Genomic DNA, 17,302 nt, shown 5'->3' with positions numbered 1-17,302 from the left:
ATAGGAAGACCTGGACCTGGAAGGCCCAGCTCCTCCCTGTTTTACAGTGACTGGGAGGGGACCAAAATTGCCCCACTTGGCTCTGCGGCATTTTATGGCACTGTGGGGTCAAATGGGTTTTTGTTTTGCTATTTTACAGGGAGGTTGGATTGTGTAAGAACGCAATCCCACCTTCCTGTTAAATAAAACCTCCCTGCCATGCCACCCCCCCCCCCCCTTGTACAGTGGAACTTTTCTACTATGGCTATATTCCCCACGGGGAGGCATTTTGATGTAGAGCTGGTCAATCGCCAAAATGTGTCCCCCACAGGGACACAGAAAGCAGTGCACCAGCTTGTGCGACTGCAATACATTCTCCGGCAGTGGTCTAGCGTGGCTGCTGCCATGTGTAATAGTTCACTGAAAATTGGGACAACACTTTCTTCCAGGGGTTGCTTAGGCCATCCCATGAACTTTGGTTGAGCTTAATAGCATTATAATGACAAGAAGATGCAGAAATAAACTGTAATAGAAACATGCTTTTAAAAAGTGGCACTGTAATCCATAAGAACTTTTCCAGAGGCTATAGAAGAACAGACTTTGAGTGGATACAGAACGCACAGTGGCCTGCTAACTGTTCTTTATAGATCCATTCTTTAAATCTTGACATGTTATCATAGATATTTTACAAGTATGTATTTAATTAACTTATTAATTATGAATTTATTTAATAATTAAATTATTTATACCCCTACTTTTCCTGTTGGCCCTGATAGTTTCACTCACACTGTGACAAATGATCACCTGTAGCCACACTCTGAATTTAACTATCACGATTTAAGGAGAATGTTGCTACATACCAGCTGTGATAAAATGGTTGCCTGGATCTATCTTCTATTTGGAGAACATGAGGCTAGAACAGTCTAGCAGACCTCCTACTTCATGTCTTTCCAAAGATTGATGTTGGATAAGATAGAATGAAAACCAGTTTTTAACACATGCAGATTATTTTGGGGTTCAAAATGCATGGTGATTAATATCTGTTTTATTGTGCCGCTTTCATGTAATAGGCTGTTACATAGTCTTCAAGTAGAGAATGTTGGCTAGAGATAATTCAGAGGCTTTGGGAAATATATGACTCATCTAATCTGCTCTCATTAGTTCTGCTTTATGTGGTGTTGCCAGTAGTGCTTAATACATCTAATATACCTTCTTACTGATCATTTTCTTTCAACCTCACTTGGTTTCAGACTGTAATTCCATCAGGATTTCGAGTTGGGATGAAGCTTGAAGCTGTAGACAAAAAGAACCCTACATTCATATGTGTTGCTACAGTAGCAGACATGGTGGAGAATCGTTTTTTGGTTCATTTTGACAATTGGGATGAGAGCTTTGACTATTGGTATGTATTGTTAAAAGTTTTCTAAACTGAATAATAATATTAATTGGAGTTGTGATTAACTTTCCCCCCTCTTCTGTGGTTTCCATAAACTGTATTGTATTAGAGTATATATCCGAGAGTTCTTAAGGAATTTAGATGTGAGATTGGTTGCATTTATAGGTTAGTAGATCAGCTATTGCTAAATTCACTATAATTAGGCTTGCCATGTTGCTGCTGGGAGCTGTTGTCACTGTGGCAGCCAGTGGGAAGAAAAAACTGCTGTTTGAGTGACAGAGCTATGTCACTTCCAAGGAAAACCCCGAAGTAATGTCACATCTCTTCATCACATCTGGTTTTCTCAGAAGTCATTGAACATCATCGCTCAGCAAGGGCTCTATTTCTCCACCCCTCCCTGGACTCCCACTGGTTGCCAGTAACCCTAATTATGATAATTTAACTGTTTACTTGATTAATCCATGGCATTTGTTGAAATGTGAAACTCACAGTGAACACTAGATGACTATGGTTTCTGAATTAGAGAACTGATTAGTCTTATTCCCAGGAATTTACGAGGATACTAATGGGAAACGTTGTGCATAGAAAAGTCACTTTATATTATGTTTGCTATGAACCACTGTAAAACCACTGTAAAAACCACTGTAAAAACCACTGTAAAGCCCCACCTACCTCCCCCCCCCCCAGCTAGTAAATAACAACTTCTCTCTGAGAGCTCTTTTGTTAGCCATAGGAAATATAAACTCTACTTTGCAGACAGTCCAGGTTTTGTTTTGAGTATCCCACAGGTTTTATGTTACCATGAAAGCAGATATAGAAATGAACGCTGTTTTTCCTGCAGGTGTGAAGCAGCGAGTCCACATATTCATCCTGTTGGATGGTGTAAAGAACATAGAAGGACTCTTATCACTCCTCCAGGTCTGTATGAAACAGCACATCTGTATACATTCATTTCAGATTTGAAGCTATCATTGTAAATGGATTAAGAGTGCCAAACAGTAGAAACTGGAATCATTCAGGGATGATGGGTGCCCATAGTTTCTGTAGATTTCCCTGTCAAACTCTGGTCCCCTTCACTGCATTCCATGCTGTTCCAGGACTCCGGAATAGTTTTTTCAGTTGGCATAGAGGACTGTAGAACATACGGAGAGAGGGGAAAGATCCATTGCATGAATGGAGATTGCTCACACACACACAATACCTTTATTGGCATAAAGCAGATTAGCAAAATGAATAGAGATAGTCAGGATACATCAAGCAGTTTAAGTTTAAAAACTGAAGACAAAAATTCAGCCGTAATAAAGGTGACATTGGCATCCTTATTGCTCAACAAAAATTGGCAGATCAGGTCTTTTGAATGATTTTTCCATTTGGGTATAAGAGGTATAACGTGCCTTCGCTGGACAATAAACAAGGGACAATCCAGTAAGATATGTTGCATGGTGTCAGGAGTGTTTAATTCACAGGGACATAGTCTATTTTCGAAAGGAATCTTGGCAAATCTCCCTTGTAATACTTCGAGGAGCCTTTGTTTAATTTGGCACATAATGGAAGATTCATTCAGAGATAACTTCGAAAAAACCAAAGTGATGGTCTTTGCACAGAAGTGGTCCCCCTTAAACTGGCGTATTGGTGATCTGCTCACTATTCTTCCAATTCAACCCTACATGTCAGAGAGGACTATGTGCCCATTTGTCCTAGAAATTGTCATTATTATTTAGTATAAGGTACTTAAGATATTAACAGTACATAGAACTTAATTGAATGAGGAGGTCACATGACTAAAGCAATGAGTGTGAAGGAGAAACATTTCATTATGGAAACCTGTAATAACCAGCAAATGGAAATCAGTAAACTGAGAAAAGCTTCCAAAACCATGAAACATCTATGGGACTAAAAAATTACCTTATGCAGTCTATTTATAGGCCAACCTTTACATGTACTATAAATATTTAACCTGTCAGTGTGTTAATTGCAGCTTGTTGTTTAGCAAATTTTGTTAAATTACCCACACAGGGTACTGGTATAATTCACTGCCATATTATGACTCAAGCATTGGGAAAGTAGTGCTTTGAAAGCTGTCACCATTTAACAGTAGGCATTTATAAACAGAAAGCTCAAATTCGCTTTTTCACAGTGGTAATATTTTCCCCCATGATATCAGTTAATATGAAGATATATTCTGCATTGACAGTGTCAGCAAGCATTTTGTTCAAAACAAGTTCACTAGGAGATTGTTTGGTGGGCAAGTGGCCATCTATATTTAAAACTAATGCATACCTTTTGTAGGTGCAAATTAGTACTTACACTGTAACTTTAGAGTGAAATTCACAGTCCTCTTCGTCACTGTTTCTTACATGTTCAAAGCCACAGTAGGCTCGCTTGATGTCTTTGTTCTTTAAGTATTGTAATAAAGGGTTCATCTGTTGTTTTATAGCTGGAATTTTTCAAGTGGAGTATATGGTAATATGTTCTCTGTGAACCTATATTCTACTAGTATTGAATTATCCTGCCATTAGCTGTTCAGGCATCACAGAGAAACCAAAAAAGTATTGGTGCAGGAAGAGAAACAGCAGAGGAAGCAGAAGGGCTGGAAAAAAGTGAAATAAATTATTTATAAAATTTATATTGTGCCTTTCTGCCCTCTTCAAGGCTCACAGTTAATAAAGACTGAGAAAAGGAGACCAAGGATTATAGCTGGAAGTTGGAAATAATGTGTGGTTTGTAGAATAAGGTAACAATAGAGGCAGATGAATCTGCAAGGAGATTGAACATGAAAAGTGGGACACATTGTGAACAACTAAAGTTATGACCATGCACAGGAAAAATGGGGAAAGAACTGATTTTGTTAAAATATAAAGAAGTCTGAGGAAGAAAGAATGGGATGTATGGAGGATATGCAAAGAGGAGAAAGGTACATAGCTACACGCATATGAGACAGCCTAAAATTCACATATTCAAAACTTATTATGAAAAATGTGCAAGTTGCTCTGATTCCTTATTTGTCACATCTTTGAATTTAACAACCTGATTATAGACCATCCTAACTATCCCATCCCACATTAAATAATTCAATTTTGTGTTACTATTACTGTGCTAGACTATCCACATGCAAAACAGTTTTCTTGGGAGAAATATTTGGAGGAAACCAGTTCTTTACCTGCACCTGCCAGGGCTTTTAAAGTGGTAAGAAATATCTCATGTAGTTTTTCATACTTTATCTTGCTAATTAAATACAATTGCTACTGCTATTATTGGGTTCAATACTCTTAGTGTAGTTGTCAACAGCCTGGAGACAAAGTCCATTTAACAGAGAATTTGTTGTTGTTGTTATGTGCGAAGTCGTGTCCGACCCATAGCGACCCCATGGACAATGATCCTCCAGGCCTTCCTGTCCTCTACCATTCCCCGGAGTCCAGAGAACAGAGAATTAATAGGATGTTATTTATCAGGTGATAGCAGTTACTTTCACTTTATAGATAGAAAGCCTCACCTGCCCATTTCTGCACATAAGAGTCTTTTAAAGAGACAAAACAATTGTCCAATAATACACTTTAAATTCAGTTTGGTCCCCAAGAAAGATCTTTTCTGTTGTATTCAGATATTCCAAGTGTTAGTAGAGGTAATGTATAAGTTATAAACAAGACTAGTGAACTTGTAATAAAAACTGATGTTCTATTCGTTAGATATGGATACTGTGGTACTCATTTTAGGCAGAGGATTAAGAGACACAGACTTAATGAAAGAGTTAAACTAATACAGGCATCCCTCCAGTTTCTAATGTAGTATTTTAAAGTTCCGTAGGAATATTGTGTCTACGTATTTTGTCACTAGGAGAGTTAAAAAAACCCATAAACATATTTTTCAGAAATATATTTTCCATGCATTATGAATAACATGCTGGTCACATGAAATATTGTGGAAAAAATTCTGTGATATTGCTCAATCCCTGAAAAAAGAATAACATACTTTACATGGTACTAATCACTTCAAGAACAATTTTTCTCTTGTTTATGAGCTCTACAATATAAAAGCAGCTTAGTGCTATGTGTCACTGAATGGTGGTCCCCAACCACCGGACCCTGGCACCGGGCCGCAGCTCCCTCTCTCCCCCCCCCCCGCAGTAAGAAACTTCCCAGACCGCAAGCTTGCGGCCCTTCAAGCTTCTTACTGTGGGAGCGGGGAGAGGGAAGCAAGGCTGCGCATGCACGCAATCCACAATGCGCAGCCGGAAACGCACATGTGCGGCACTTTCGTGCATGCACGTTTTAAGCCACCCATGGAACATGCACGGCCGGGCCGCACATGCGCATTGCGCGTTCACGCATGCGCACCATGGGCGGCCGGGCAATCGCCCTCCCTGCTGCCGCCGGTCCCCAGCCTAAAAAAGGTTGGGGACCACTGTCACTGAATACTGCTTGAAATTATATCAGACCAGCAGCAAAAATCAACAGTAAGGGGTTCTTAGAAGTTTCTAATGCCAGTTTAAGCATTTACAGACAATGGCATCAATTTTAGGATAAATTATATCAGTAGAACGTAATTTTAGATTGCGAGAAACCCTTAACTAGATTTTCTTTTTTGAAATAATGTTGAAATAACTATTTTTCTCTGCTTTAGAAACCTACTCATGGATTTCAGAAGAATATGAGACTTGAAGTAGTTGACAAGAGGAGCCCAGCACTTATCAGGGTAGCCACAGTTGTAGATACAGATGACCACAGAATTAAAGTAATTAAATCTTTCTTTTCCCTTACATCTGTTTTACAAGGATACTTTAACCCCCTCCCCAGCATGAGTGTGCCATTAATTTCAGATGTGGGGGAGAAGTAGGGGAAGCTTCACAGGTGCAGAAATGTTCTTTTTAGTTGAAGTTAATGATGGTGCACACAGGAGTTTCACATCAGTAGAATACAACTTACATCAGGGGTAGTCAAACTGCGGCCCTCCAGATGTCCATGGACTACAATTCCCAGAAGCCCTGCCAGCATTTGCTGGCAGGGGCTTCTGGGAATTGTAGTCCATGGACATCTGGAGGGCCGCAGTTTGACTACCCCTGACTTACATTAATGGAATGTGTCCTGGTTGAGAGTTGAGCAACTTGCACTTTAAAAACCATTTAGTTGAGCACAGTAACAATGCGAATCAATCCTGAACAGTCTGTGACATACAAAAGTCAGCATCGCCCATATAGCCATGTACTGCAGTCAATCAGAATAAGTGCCCTATTTTTGTTTGTCTCAATCTTTAAAAAAAAATAGAAACATGTTAAACTCCAGGAAGACCCTAATGCATGATTGTTGAGGCTGTGTTCAGTCCGGAAGATCATGTGTAGGCTTGATACAGACCTGCATTCATGGCAGTAGTCATATTCAAGACGTTTTCAGGTGTACATGAATACTTTAATAAACCAGTGGTTATTAGTATGAAATCTCTATAAGGTAATGTAAAAACCATTATAACTGGAACATACAAGGGTCCTGTAGCTAAATTCGTATTACTTAGCCATTATACTTTACTACCATATAATTTCTGTAATTTGAATAAATGGACTATCTAACAGCACCAAAAATAAGTACTCTGGAGATTAAAGGGGTTTTTCCTGACAAAGGTGTGCTATTATTTTTTAGGTCCACTTTGATGGCTGGGACATCATTTATGATTACTGGATTGATGCAGATAGCCCCGACATTCATCCTGCAGGCTGGTGTGGGAAAACTGGTCACCCTCTTCAGCCTCCTCTTAGTAAGATGCCCTTTAAAACAGTAAAATGTTTGGACAATTGTATGCATGTAGAGATGGGCATGAACCCAAAAAAATCTGGTTTGGGGTGGTCACTGTGAGTTCAGTTCCCTCGTTTCCTGACAATGGCAAGCTGCAGCCAGGAGAAAAGGGAGGATTGTCCAAGAAGGGTTAAATAGCTGGCAGCCATTTAATATGTCCATTTTGCTTCCCCCCGTTTCCAAGAGGAGGGAAGCAAAACTGATAAGGTTAATGAATCAAAGCCATTTAAACCTAAAAGTTGACAGGCAGACACACTCCACTGTTAGGTTTAAATAAATGGCAGACATTTTGCAGGGTGGTTTTGCTTCCCCCTCCCTTCAAAACAAGTAGAGGAAGCAAAACCAACCAGTGAAATGGCTCATATCCATTTCAGCCTATCAGCAGGGTGAGTGCGCTCATCAGCTGTTGGTCTCAAATGGTTCAACCATTTGGAGGGGGGGGGAACTAAACCCACTGATGAAATGACTCACAGCTATTTCAACCTAACGGCAAAGCTGATGTTCCCTCAACTGTTAGGCTGAAATGGCTGGGAGCCATTTAAACCTGACAGGTCAGCTGCAGACTGGCATCACTCAGCTTTTACTTTTAAATGGCCTGAACAGCCAAACTGAACAGAATAAAAATCCTTGAACATTGATTTGGGGGCACTGAAATGGCCCAAGTTTATACTGAATTTTAGTTTGTGATCTGGTTCATGCCCATCCCATGCATGCATACTTTTAATCAGGGTGAAGACATGTGGAACACAATTTGATTTGCTTCTAGACTTATATGTGTGGAATTCAGCTACATGTTGCGTACTTTAACTTTATCTGTTAGAAGATGATGAAGGTGCAATAAGATATACTTTTAAAAAAGTATTGATGTTATTAAATAGTAGACAAAATTAAGTGCCACATTACAGTCAATCTGGATGGATGGCCTGTGATTGCTTTGGCAATGCCCAGGAGCCAGGTGTTGGCAGAGGATTCTACTGAGAGACTGCCATTCTGAATGGCTCTAGCTGGGAAGGAAAACACACAAGGGGTCTTGCTCCTTCCAAGGCAATATGTGGGGTTGGGGCAGCAAGAACTTTCCTTCAGCAGCAGCAAGATCCCAATACTCTCTAAAAGCCAGCTTCCGTTAGAGCTGAAGTAGTGGCCACAGGCACACTTGTCCACTGTGAAGACCAAAGGGCTCAAGATGTCCAAGTTGTCTTCTGTTGGTGTTCCAGTTCTGGAACCAGCAGCTGGGATGCTCTCCAAGAGCTGTCCCAGAAAGCCTCTAGGGGAGATGCAGCTGAGTGCCTACGGGCTGAAGAATGTACTGGAAAGTGAAAATGCAAATGGAAAAGATGTCAATGCAGTGGAGTTTGTGCCTGACGCTGAAGCCTTTGCCAGGATCTTGTCCAATACAGGGTTGTCTAATCATATGGTGAGTTCAACCCACAAGCCCAGCCTGGCCTGGCGTGGGAATAGAGTATACTCAGCCAGCAGTGGGACAGGCTGAGGCTCCCTGTATGCAGGAGCTACTGCAGTGAATCCTGACCACCTGTCCCATCTTTCCGTATCTGTAACCAAAGATGAAGATGAAACTCAAATATTTTGGCCACCTCATGAGAAGGAAGGACTCCCTGGAGAAGAGCCTAATGCTGGGAGCGATCGAGGGCAAAAGAAGAAGGGGACGACAGAGAATGAGGTGGCTGGATGGAGTCACTGAAGCAGTAGGTGCAAACTTAAATGGACTCCGGGGAATGGTAGAGGACAGGAAGGCCTGGAGGATCATTGTCCATGGGGTCGCGATGGGTCGGACACGACTTCGCACATAACAACAACAACCAAAGATGTGGATCACCCTCAATCCAGAAGTCTGGCCCTGAATGCCCAGCAACTGAAGGTGCTGTCTACCATGCTTGGGAACCTGGGTCCTCGGGTGGCGGCAAGTATAAGGATTCAGCAGCCAGGCCCAAGATGGAATGTCTGAGCAGCAACACTGAGGATGTTAATGAGAAGCAGAGCAACTCGGCTGGCAGTAAGGAGAGTTTGTACCGGATCCAGCCGCCAGAGCCAGCATCTTGATGGACATCAGACTGAGCCATTCAGCCCTCAGGGCTGGCAGCAAGCTGAGCCTGGCCAGGCGGGTCCTGATAAAATATGTTCAAAAACCGCCTGTTTGTGGCAGCATCAGGGATGGAAATGCATTTCTTCCAGGCTACCGGATGAGTACTACCCCAACAGCAAAGTTTGGCCGGGTGTCCTGTTGGTCCACCCAGGGCCTTAAACGTCTCGTGGAGTCAGGGGCTTTTGGAGCATAGCTGCCTGTCACACCTGGCAACAGATGTTCTCTGGTGGATTACCTGGTGAGTGGGATAGCAAGGAGAGTTCTCGTTGTGCAATACAATCCATGCATTTCAGCCCTTGGAGATGTAACCGTATGCTTCTCTCTTCTTGCAATGCTAAGCGGCCAGTGCCTGACAGAAACGCCACAGACTAAGTGGATGGGTGGGTGTCACCCCACAATATATGGGCCTTGTATAGTTCTTATTCTGTTTGCCACCTCTTCAGCAGTGAGACTAATAGTCTACACAGCTGAAGCTTTCTCCATTTTGGCATCTTAACTGTGGAATTCTACCCCATATCCATTTTTTCTGGGCCTATCCTTTTCAGTTTTAGGCATTGAGTGATGTATTTTTAACTTTTTCCATGCCTTTCATAATAATCTGTTTTTTCTTAATTAAGCTTCTATGTATGAATTGTGAATATTTCTATGCCAGCTGTTTAGAATCTTGATCAAGGTAGCTGATGATTTAAAATCACAGTATAAAACACATTTAAAAACATAAGCAATAACTGATCATTTTAAAAAGTGATTAAGATAAATCCCTAATTAAAAGCCTGTATAAAAAGCGGTGTTTTTGCCCTTGGTAATTCACACCATATCCCTGGATGAATTCTCCCAAAGGTTTGATATACATATTAAATAGCATGCTGAGAAAATCCTGCAGGATCCCATAGCATAAATGCCAAGGGGCCAAGCAGTAGTCCCCTAGCACAGTCATCTGGGAATATTTGGTCATGTAAGAGTGGATCTAGTAAAGCATAGTGCCCCTTAATCCCAGCCCACTCAGTGTCTCCAGAAGGATACCATGATCAGTGCCAGTCAAAACTGCTGAGGTCTAGGAGAATCAACAGGGATGTTGACTAGGACAGTGGTCCCCAACCTTTTTATCACTGGGGACCACTCAACGCCGGGGACCACTCGCCGGGGACCACAATGCCTTTTACTGAGGCCCGGTGGGGGGGGTAGTTTACTCCTCTACTCTCAACCACTGCCCTAGCGCTCTCTGATCGCTATGGTAATGTTTAAACATCCCTTCAAAATAAGATACAGAAACGCCACAACAATTAAATGTGTTGTAAAGGGCTGGGGGGGGGGAGAAGGCGTCCTTCGGGGCCCACCTCCAATTAGTCGAAGGACCACATGTGGTCCACAGCCCACAGGTTGTGGATCACTAGTCTAGGAGATCTAGCCACTCTGACAGTGAAAGTCATCAACCTGGGTGGCCAAGGTTGATTCCATCCCAAAATTTTGTCCTTGGAAAGAAATTTGTGGGCTATCCTGGATGCCTCCCTTTCTATGTTGGCCCAGGTCACAGGAGTAGCTCGCACAATGTTCTTCCATTTTCACCAAGCGAGGCTAATAGTGCCCTACCTACCCGCAGACTGCTTGGCCAGACAGTGATCCATGTAACTGTCACCTCCAGGCTGAATTTTTGCAACTCGCTGTACACTTGCCTGCCTTGTCCCTGACCCAGAAACTCCAGCTGTTGTAGAACGTGGCTGCTAGGTCCCAGTTGGGACACCTTGGAGGGCCCACATCCAGCCTGTGCTGAGGCAGCTGCATTGGTAGCCAATTCTGGCCCGGATCAAGATTTTGGTTTTAACCTTTAAAGTCAATTAAGGCTTCGGCCCTACCTATCTGAGGGACTGGTTGCCTCTTTATGCCCCCTGCATAAAGTTCTTTGCTCTGCAGGTGCTAATCTGCTGGAGGTCTTTGGCCCCAAGACAGTTTGCCTGGCCTCAACCCGGGTCAGGGCCTTTTTGGTCCTGGCCCCTACCTGGTGGAATGAGCTCCTGGAAGAACTGAGGGCCATGTCAGAGCTATCACAGTTCCGCAGGGCCTGTAAGATGGAGCTCGTCTGCCAGGTCTTTGGGTAAGGTCAATTAGACCCATTCGCGGGATCAGGTCCTCGCATTAACTCCTGCGACACCCACCTTGGGTGGCTGTCTGGGATGGGGGAGGATTAGATGATTGTCTAATGGATTTCATGGGGTATTTCAAGAGGTGGCAGTATAGAAATCTAATATCTAATAATAAATAAAATTGTATCTGCTTGTAATTCTGTAAATGTATACATTATTAATAACATTATAATTTTATTATATTCTAGGAGTTTTGTGAGCCACTCAAGGGTGAATTATAAATGTACTAGTTTCAAAGCCCATTTATAAAAATGGGCTTTGAAAGGGGAGAAGGGGGAAGGGTAAGGGACACGCTCCCACCCATCCACCTTCCCCCCCCCCCAAATGCGGCCCGCCGCTCCTCCCTCCCAAGGCGAGACAGAACCCCAGGGCCACTCACCAGCTTCGCACTGCTCCTGTCTGTGTACGGCGCGGGCGTGGTCCTGGGGTGGGCAGAAGCCCAGGGAGGGCTGCAGAGGCGGCGGGCAAGCTGGCTCCTGGTGGGGCCAGCCAGTTTCTCGGCGGCATTTTCTCGAGGCATCCAGCCGCATGCAGCATCCAGCCTCTTGCCGGCGCCAGAGGCCAATGAAGCCTCTGCGTTGCGTCTGCCCTGGGGTCGTCTCTTTCGATCCCCCGCACAGGGTCCCTTTTGCAGGCCACCCCCTGATGTCCTCCTCAATGCATTTGGCTGGTTTCTGCGGCTCAGGAGCAAACAGATCCGTGGATTTCCGGGAGTTGTCTGGGGTGGGCATTGGGGGGTGGGTGGGAAGCTGGGCCTATCCAAACAATGAGAAAGTCCTTGCCGGGCTTGAGGTCTTTCTTAGAGGCCACCTGGCTGCTCGCATAGGATCTCTCGAGCCTTCTGGCGGCGGGAGGGGCTCTGGCCACTTGCCAGGCACAATGGAGGCAGCTCGATCCCCTTCAGGGCGCAAAGTCAGGGAGACAGCCCCAGCACCGCGATCCCCGGGCTTCTTCTCCCTCACTTCTTGATGATCCTCCGGCCCCCAGCCCTCCTCCCTGTCTTCCTGCCTCTCCCTCCTCGCCTGTCAGCATCAGATCGCAACCACAAGCCGCTTCCTCCAGGCCGTTCCGGTGACCGCGCAATACCCAGGCGGTCTGCAACCTCTCGCTGGCTCACCTGTATTCCAAGCAGCTCCCAACGCGAAGCGCCTCCGAGGCGTTAGGGCGGCAGCAAGGGAGCCCCCGGCAGCGGCGCGAAGCGCGGGTGCCGGGGGCTCCCTCGGGCGGCGGCCTGATGCGGCCAGAGGCGCTTCGCGCTTCTCGCTGCGTCAGGCTGCCGGGCAGGGAGCCCCCGGCAGCCGCGCTCCGCGCGACTGCTGGGGACTCCCATGCAGCCGGCCTGACGCGGCCAGAGGCGCAAAGCTGTGTGCGGCTCGCAGTTTCTGGGGCTGGGACTCGGAGGGACCAATCGGCAGGCCCTGCGCACCTGCCAATTGGTCTCTCCGATTGTCTGTCCAGAGGAAGGGTCCTCATCACGGACACATCCCGCCCTAGAATCCTTTAGCCTTTTATTTAGTCCGTGGCGCCCGCGGCACCACGGGCGGTTTAAAGATTTAAAATCCGTAACAGCAAACTATAAAAATATTAGTAAGAAATATTAATAAGAAAAACACCATCTAAAATGTAAGTAATACAAAACTGATATCTAAATTAAAACCAGCTGGTTGGGTAGACAGGCTGGATTTTACTTACCACCCACAAAATAGCCACGATGGCATTAGACAAGGCTGTATTCGGAAGGAGTTGCACTTCTAGGAAGGGAAGCCAGTGTTTAAACCTTTGCCATGACATGTGTCTGTAGTTGTTTCTAGGGGATAATAAATGTATCTTTTTACCTTTTGTAATGTTTGTTTAGGTCTTTCAGAGTTAGTTGAAGCTTTCGAACTAGGAGTGTGCCCTACCCCAGGCTGCAAAGGAGTTGGACATATTAAAAAAGCCAAACACATGGGCCACCACAGGTATGTCTCACCTGTTACAATGGTAGGAGTGACCAAAGATACCTAATTAGGATGCTTCATGTATTTGGTTTAATTACAGTTTATGAATGGTTTGGGACAGAAGGAAGAAAACAATCTGTTATCTGCTCATTCAAGGTGCCATGGTGTTCATTTTGAAATGAACATAAGTGATGTGCATGCTGTACGGCAACCTTTTTGCATAATATAATCTAACTGACATAGATTGTGTTTACAATAGAAGGTTGTCTTTACAGGAGATGCCTCCCAACTTTGTGTTGTTGGTGAACGTAACCGTGTTGCTTCAACTTGGTATATATGTGTGTATCTGAAATTTTCTATGACTTAGATACCCACATCTAGTGTTGAAAGTACCGTGCTTTTTTGATACTGTGTCAAGTAGACAACTATTTCACTACTTAGTAGACCTGCTCATAGAATTTATTTTATCTTTTCAGTAGTGGAGTATTCTTTCATCATCATTATTCTATGCAGTCCCACATGGCCATCAGATTTCACAGTTAACAGCCTTCTAACACCATCCCAGAGCTAGGACGTTGCTCCCACTCAGGGACCACATGCTCCCACACAGCAGCTCTTCAGAACCATCCTCAGTTCTTTTTCTGCCACTGAAAGAGAAAGTTATGTTTTTGGAATCTTGCTTTCTCTTATTACTTTGCTAGGAAATAGCTTGACCAGAGCATATTATTGTTATTATGATATTATAGTTTAAACCTGAAATAATTTAGAATTCCGTCTTCTGGGAAGGAAACAAATCCTTTCTAGACACTTGCATTAAAGCAGATTGGACTTTGATTGAACAATTCCTAAAGAAGGAATATTTCTGTTGTGATCCATGAGAAAAAAGAAGGAGGTGAGCATATATGCACAGCAAACAAGCTATGTTAGTTCCTTAGTTCCTTCTGCAAACCAAACTTTGCCATAAGAACTATTTAAAACAATGCAAGATTAATCAAAGCATGAATAAAAATATGCAATTGTAATTTACTTGCTATTTTTGCTCATGTTTCATCTTAGTTTCATTTTCTTTCAATTCATTTTGGATATAAGCCATTTCTATCAAAGCTTTCAATTGGGAGCTTGAATTTAAATAACATCAAGGGAAAATATGAATGTTAAAATATATAAGGAGTCTATATGTTTGAAAATACAGGTCATCCTAGGACTCCTAAACTGCCCTATCTTCCAGTTCAGCCTACAGAGACAATTTAAAATTGGTTTAATTATCTGCATCAAGCTTTAGTTAAGTGGTTCCTTCATCTCGGTAGCTGATACCGTAGTTTAACTTTGCATTAAAAAACGTTATGACAAAGTACATCTATGTTGTCAGAGGAAATGTCTGAAAACAGGTAGACTGGACATTTGCAATGCTAAGCAGCTTGGGAATAATTTAGATACCATTGCTCAAAAGCTGAATTAAGACTTATGTTTGATTAATTATGATAGGGTTAAAATGTATATGTTAATGGTTCTGTGGGGCAGAGGTGTTCAGAATTGTATACAAATAAGCAAAAATATACTGATTAGGGCATTGTATTTTTCATAGTCCTGTTCTTAGCTTTATGTGAGAGACTAGCTGTAAAGCCCACTTTATAAGTGGGCAGGAGGGAGGTGGCAGACTGCACTGACCCAGGGGTTCCAAAAGCCTCCACATTGCCTGCCCTCCTCTCTGCCTCCCCCTGGAACGAGAAGTGATGCTGGTGGCTCCAAGCCCGGCTTGGTCACCGCTGTCACCATGGGGGGGGGAGCCTTCTGCATGGGCTGCTGGTCCCCGGCAGGGCCAGTCCTGCAAGATGCCTGCCTGCCCCGCCTCCCTGGTGGCCAAGGATCAGCGCTGGTATGGGGTCACCGCCAGTTCTCAGCTCTGGAGACTGGGAGCTGGCTTGGAGCCAGAGGTGGCCTGCTGTGACTGTGTAGGGCTGGGAGGCAGCGGTGTCCCTGCCATCACACTAACGCTGCTCCTCAGCCCCACAACACACTAATACTTTGATATAATTTGTTGATTAATTGATGATTCATAGAAGTCATTGCTAATTTTCCCAATAATCTAGCACGGGGGATATAGTCTAAGGCCTTTTTAAAATCACTAAAAGTCATATAATATATACCCTTAGATGGCTTATCTTCCAGCCAAATGGGCAAGAACTGTACAGTGATCTAAAGTAGCTCATCTTCTGAAAACCCTGTGAGATGACATAAAGACCTGATTATCTGACAACAAAATTTGTAAAACAGAATTTTAATCAGGTAAGGGCTAAACAGGTTACCTAAACAGGACAACAGACTGATCCAACTATAGTTGTCAGGAAAAGAGTAATAGCCTTTTTACAAATAGGAATAATTACCAAGCTGAGTCAAGATTGTGATGTGCAGCCAGAATTACAGATATTAAAGAAGAAGAGGGCTAGAATCTTTCTCCAACTAGGGATATTATTCATTTACAATAAACTCAGTGGGCTGGAAGCCTTTCCTATTTTGAGGTTTCTAGTAAGGCTGGCTATTTCTTTTCTTTTTTTGTTATTGGGGCCAAAGAGGGAGATAACGTATGTATGCTGATACTTGCAGGCAAGAGACATGAGTATAGAGTGTGGCAGTTCAGAGCAGGGGTTCCCCTATGCAGCAGCAAACTTGGCCAACTCTTATCAAAATTGCATCTGACACCAGGCCCCAATGTAGGTGTCTGACTGTAGATGTTCTGTCAACACACAATCTTATAAAGAAATTGGTGAGGGATATGATTTTCTGTGACTATTCCACAGAGTTTGCAACTATTTCCTGAGACATGCTAGTAGTTTCTCTCATCTCCAGTTCCAAAGAAAAAGTTCCAAAGTTTCTAAAGATATATGTAAAACATAAAAGCTTCCATATGGAGACACTGAGGTCCATAATTGATGTCTTGTCACAATGACTTCACGATTACTGAAGACCTATCTATACATACTATAGTCATCTTTCTGTCCCACCAGAATTTCCTAAGATTTTCATATGTAGCCATTACCCGTCCGGAGCACTTTCCTTTGGCCTTACCAAAGCTCCAAGGATATTTTCCAAGATTATAAGGACCTTAGTTTCTCCTCTATCAGCAAGGACTCTAGATATACCCTTGCCTAGATGAACTCCTAATATGCTCCTCAACCAAGGAACAAACTTTCAAAGAAATAGCCACCACAGTGGGTGCCTACAGAACCAGGGCTTCTTCATCAGTGCACTGAAAGGCATACTGTAACTTTCTAGTACACCTTTTGTCTGGGATCATTGTCTGGGACTACACAAGACAAGTTTATCCTTCCACCAGACAAGGTACAAAAGCTTGTCAACCAAAAAGCACCTGAGTTCAATCTAGGGCAAAGTCTGCACTTACTTTTTTATTCCATTGTCAATCCTGTTGAATTCAGATCGCTTTGAACTCGGGTCTTCCTCTTCCCCCCCCCTCCCCATTGAAACAGGAAAGTCTTCTGCACGTGGTTAGGGAGGCTCAGAAGAGGGGGGGAGGCAAATGGAGACTCTTTGTATTCCTGAAGGGGGGGGGGAGAGGATCCAAGAAGTCAGAGGAGGGAGGAAAAAATCCTTTCTTTTCTTGAAGGGGGGAACGAAGAAGGCACAAAAAAAAAAATCCAAGGTCGACAGAAGTTGAGAGAAATTAGGGGCTTCTCCTTTGAGGCAGGCTTGTCACATGACCACCTGTAGCCAATCACGGGTCCTCTACCACGTAGGAGAGCCCAGATTCAAAACAATGCGATTTTCTGAATATATTCAGGATTAGCAACAGTCTGAGATATCCCACAATAAAGGTAGGGTCACTCCGGATCAATCCTTCTTGCTGCAGAAGGAAAATTTAAATCGCCCCAAATCCAAATGGAAATCGCATTCTGTGTAGAGGGCAGGGACTGAATCGATCTGGGGCTGGAATAAAAGCTCCGTGCAGT

The 17,302-nt window shown here is 43.6% G+C and overlaps 1 protein-coding gene and 1 pseudogene across 13 annotated transcripts in view; both read left to right on the top strand.

Annotated features, from left to right (window-relative positions):
• The window catches only part of L3MBTL3 (L3MBTL histone methyl-lysine binding protein 3), an 85,760-nt gene that overhangs the window by 44,073 nt on the left and 24,385 nt on the right, over window positions 1-17,302 (top strand). For all 13 annotated transcript variants that reach the window (XM_077353125.1, XM_077353136.1, XM_077353215.1 and 10 more), the window contains 6 exons: window positions 1,230-1,381; window positions 2,217-2,293; window positions 4,476-4,561; window positions 5,996-6,106; window positions 7,006-7,120; window positions 13,256-13,358. In XM_077353125.1, the coding sequence (XP_077209240.1) occupies window positions 1,230-1,381; window positions 2,217-2,293; window positions 4,476-4,561; window positions 5,996-6,106; window positions 7,006-7,120; window positions 13,256-13,358 (644 nt within the window). The remainder of the gene's footprint in view (window positions 1-1,229; window positions 1,382-2,216; window positions 2,294-4,475; window positions 4,562-5,995; window positions 6,107-7,005; window positions 7,121-13,255; window positions 13,359-17,302) is intronic.
• LOC143845135 (uncharacterized) lies at window positions 8,054-10,486 on the top strand (annotated as a pseudogene).

Source organism: Paroedura picta, chromosome 1 (assembly GCF_049243985.1).
Source record: "Paroedura picta isolate Pp20150507F chromosome 1, Ppicta_v3.0, whole genome shotgun sequence".
Lineage (NCBI taxonomy): Eukaryota > Metazoa > Chordata > Lepidosauria > Squamata > Gekkonidae > Paroedura > Paroedura picta.
The sequence above is the reverse complement of the archived record's forward strand: the minus strand, read 5'-3'. Positions and strand labels throughout refer to the sequence as shown.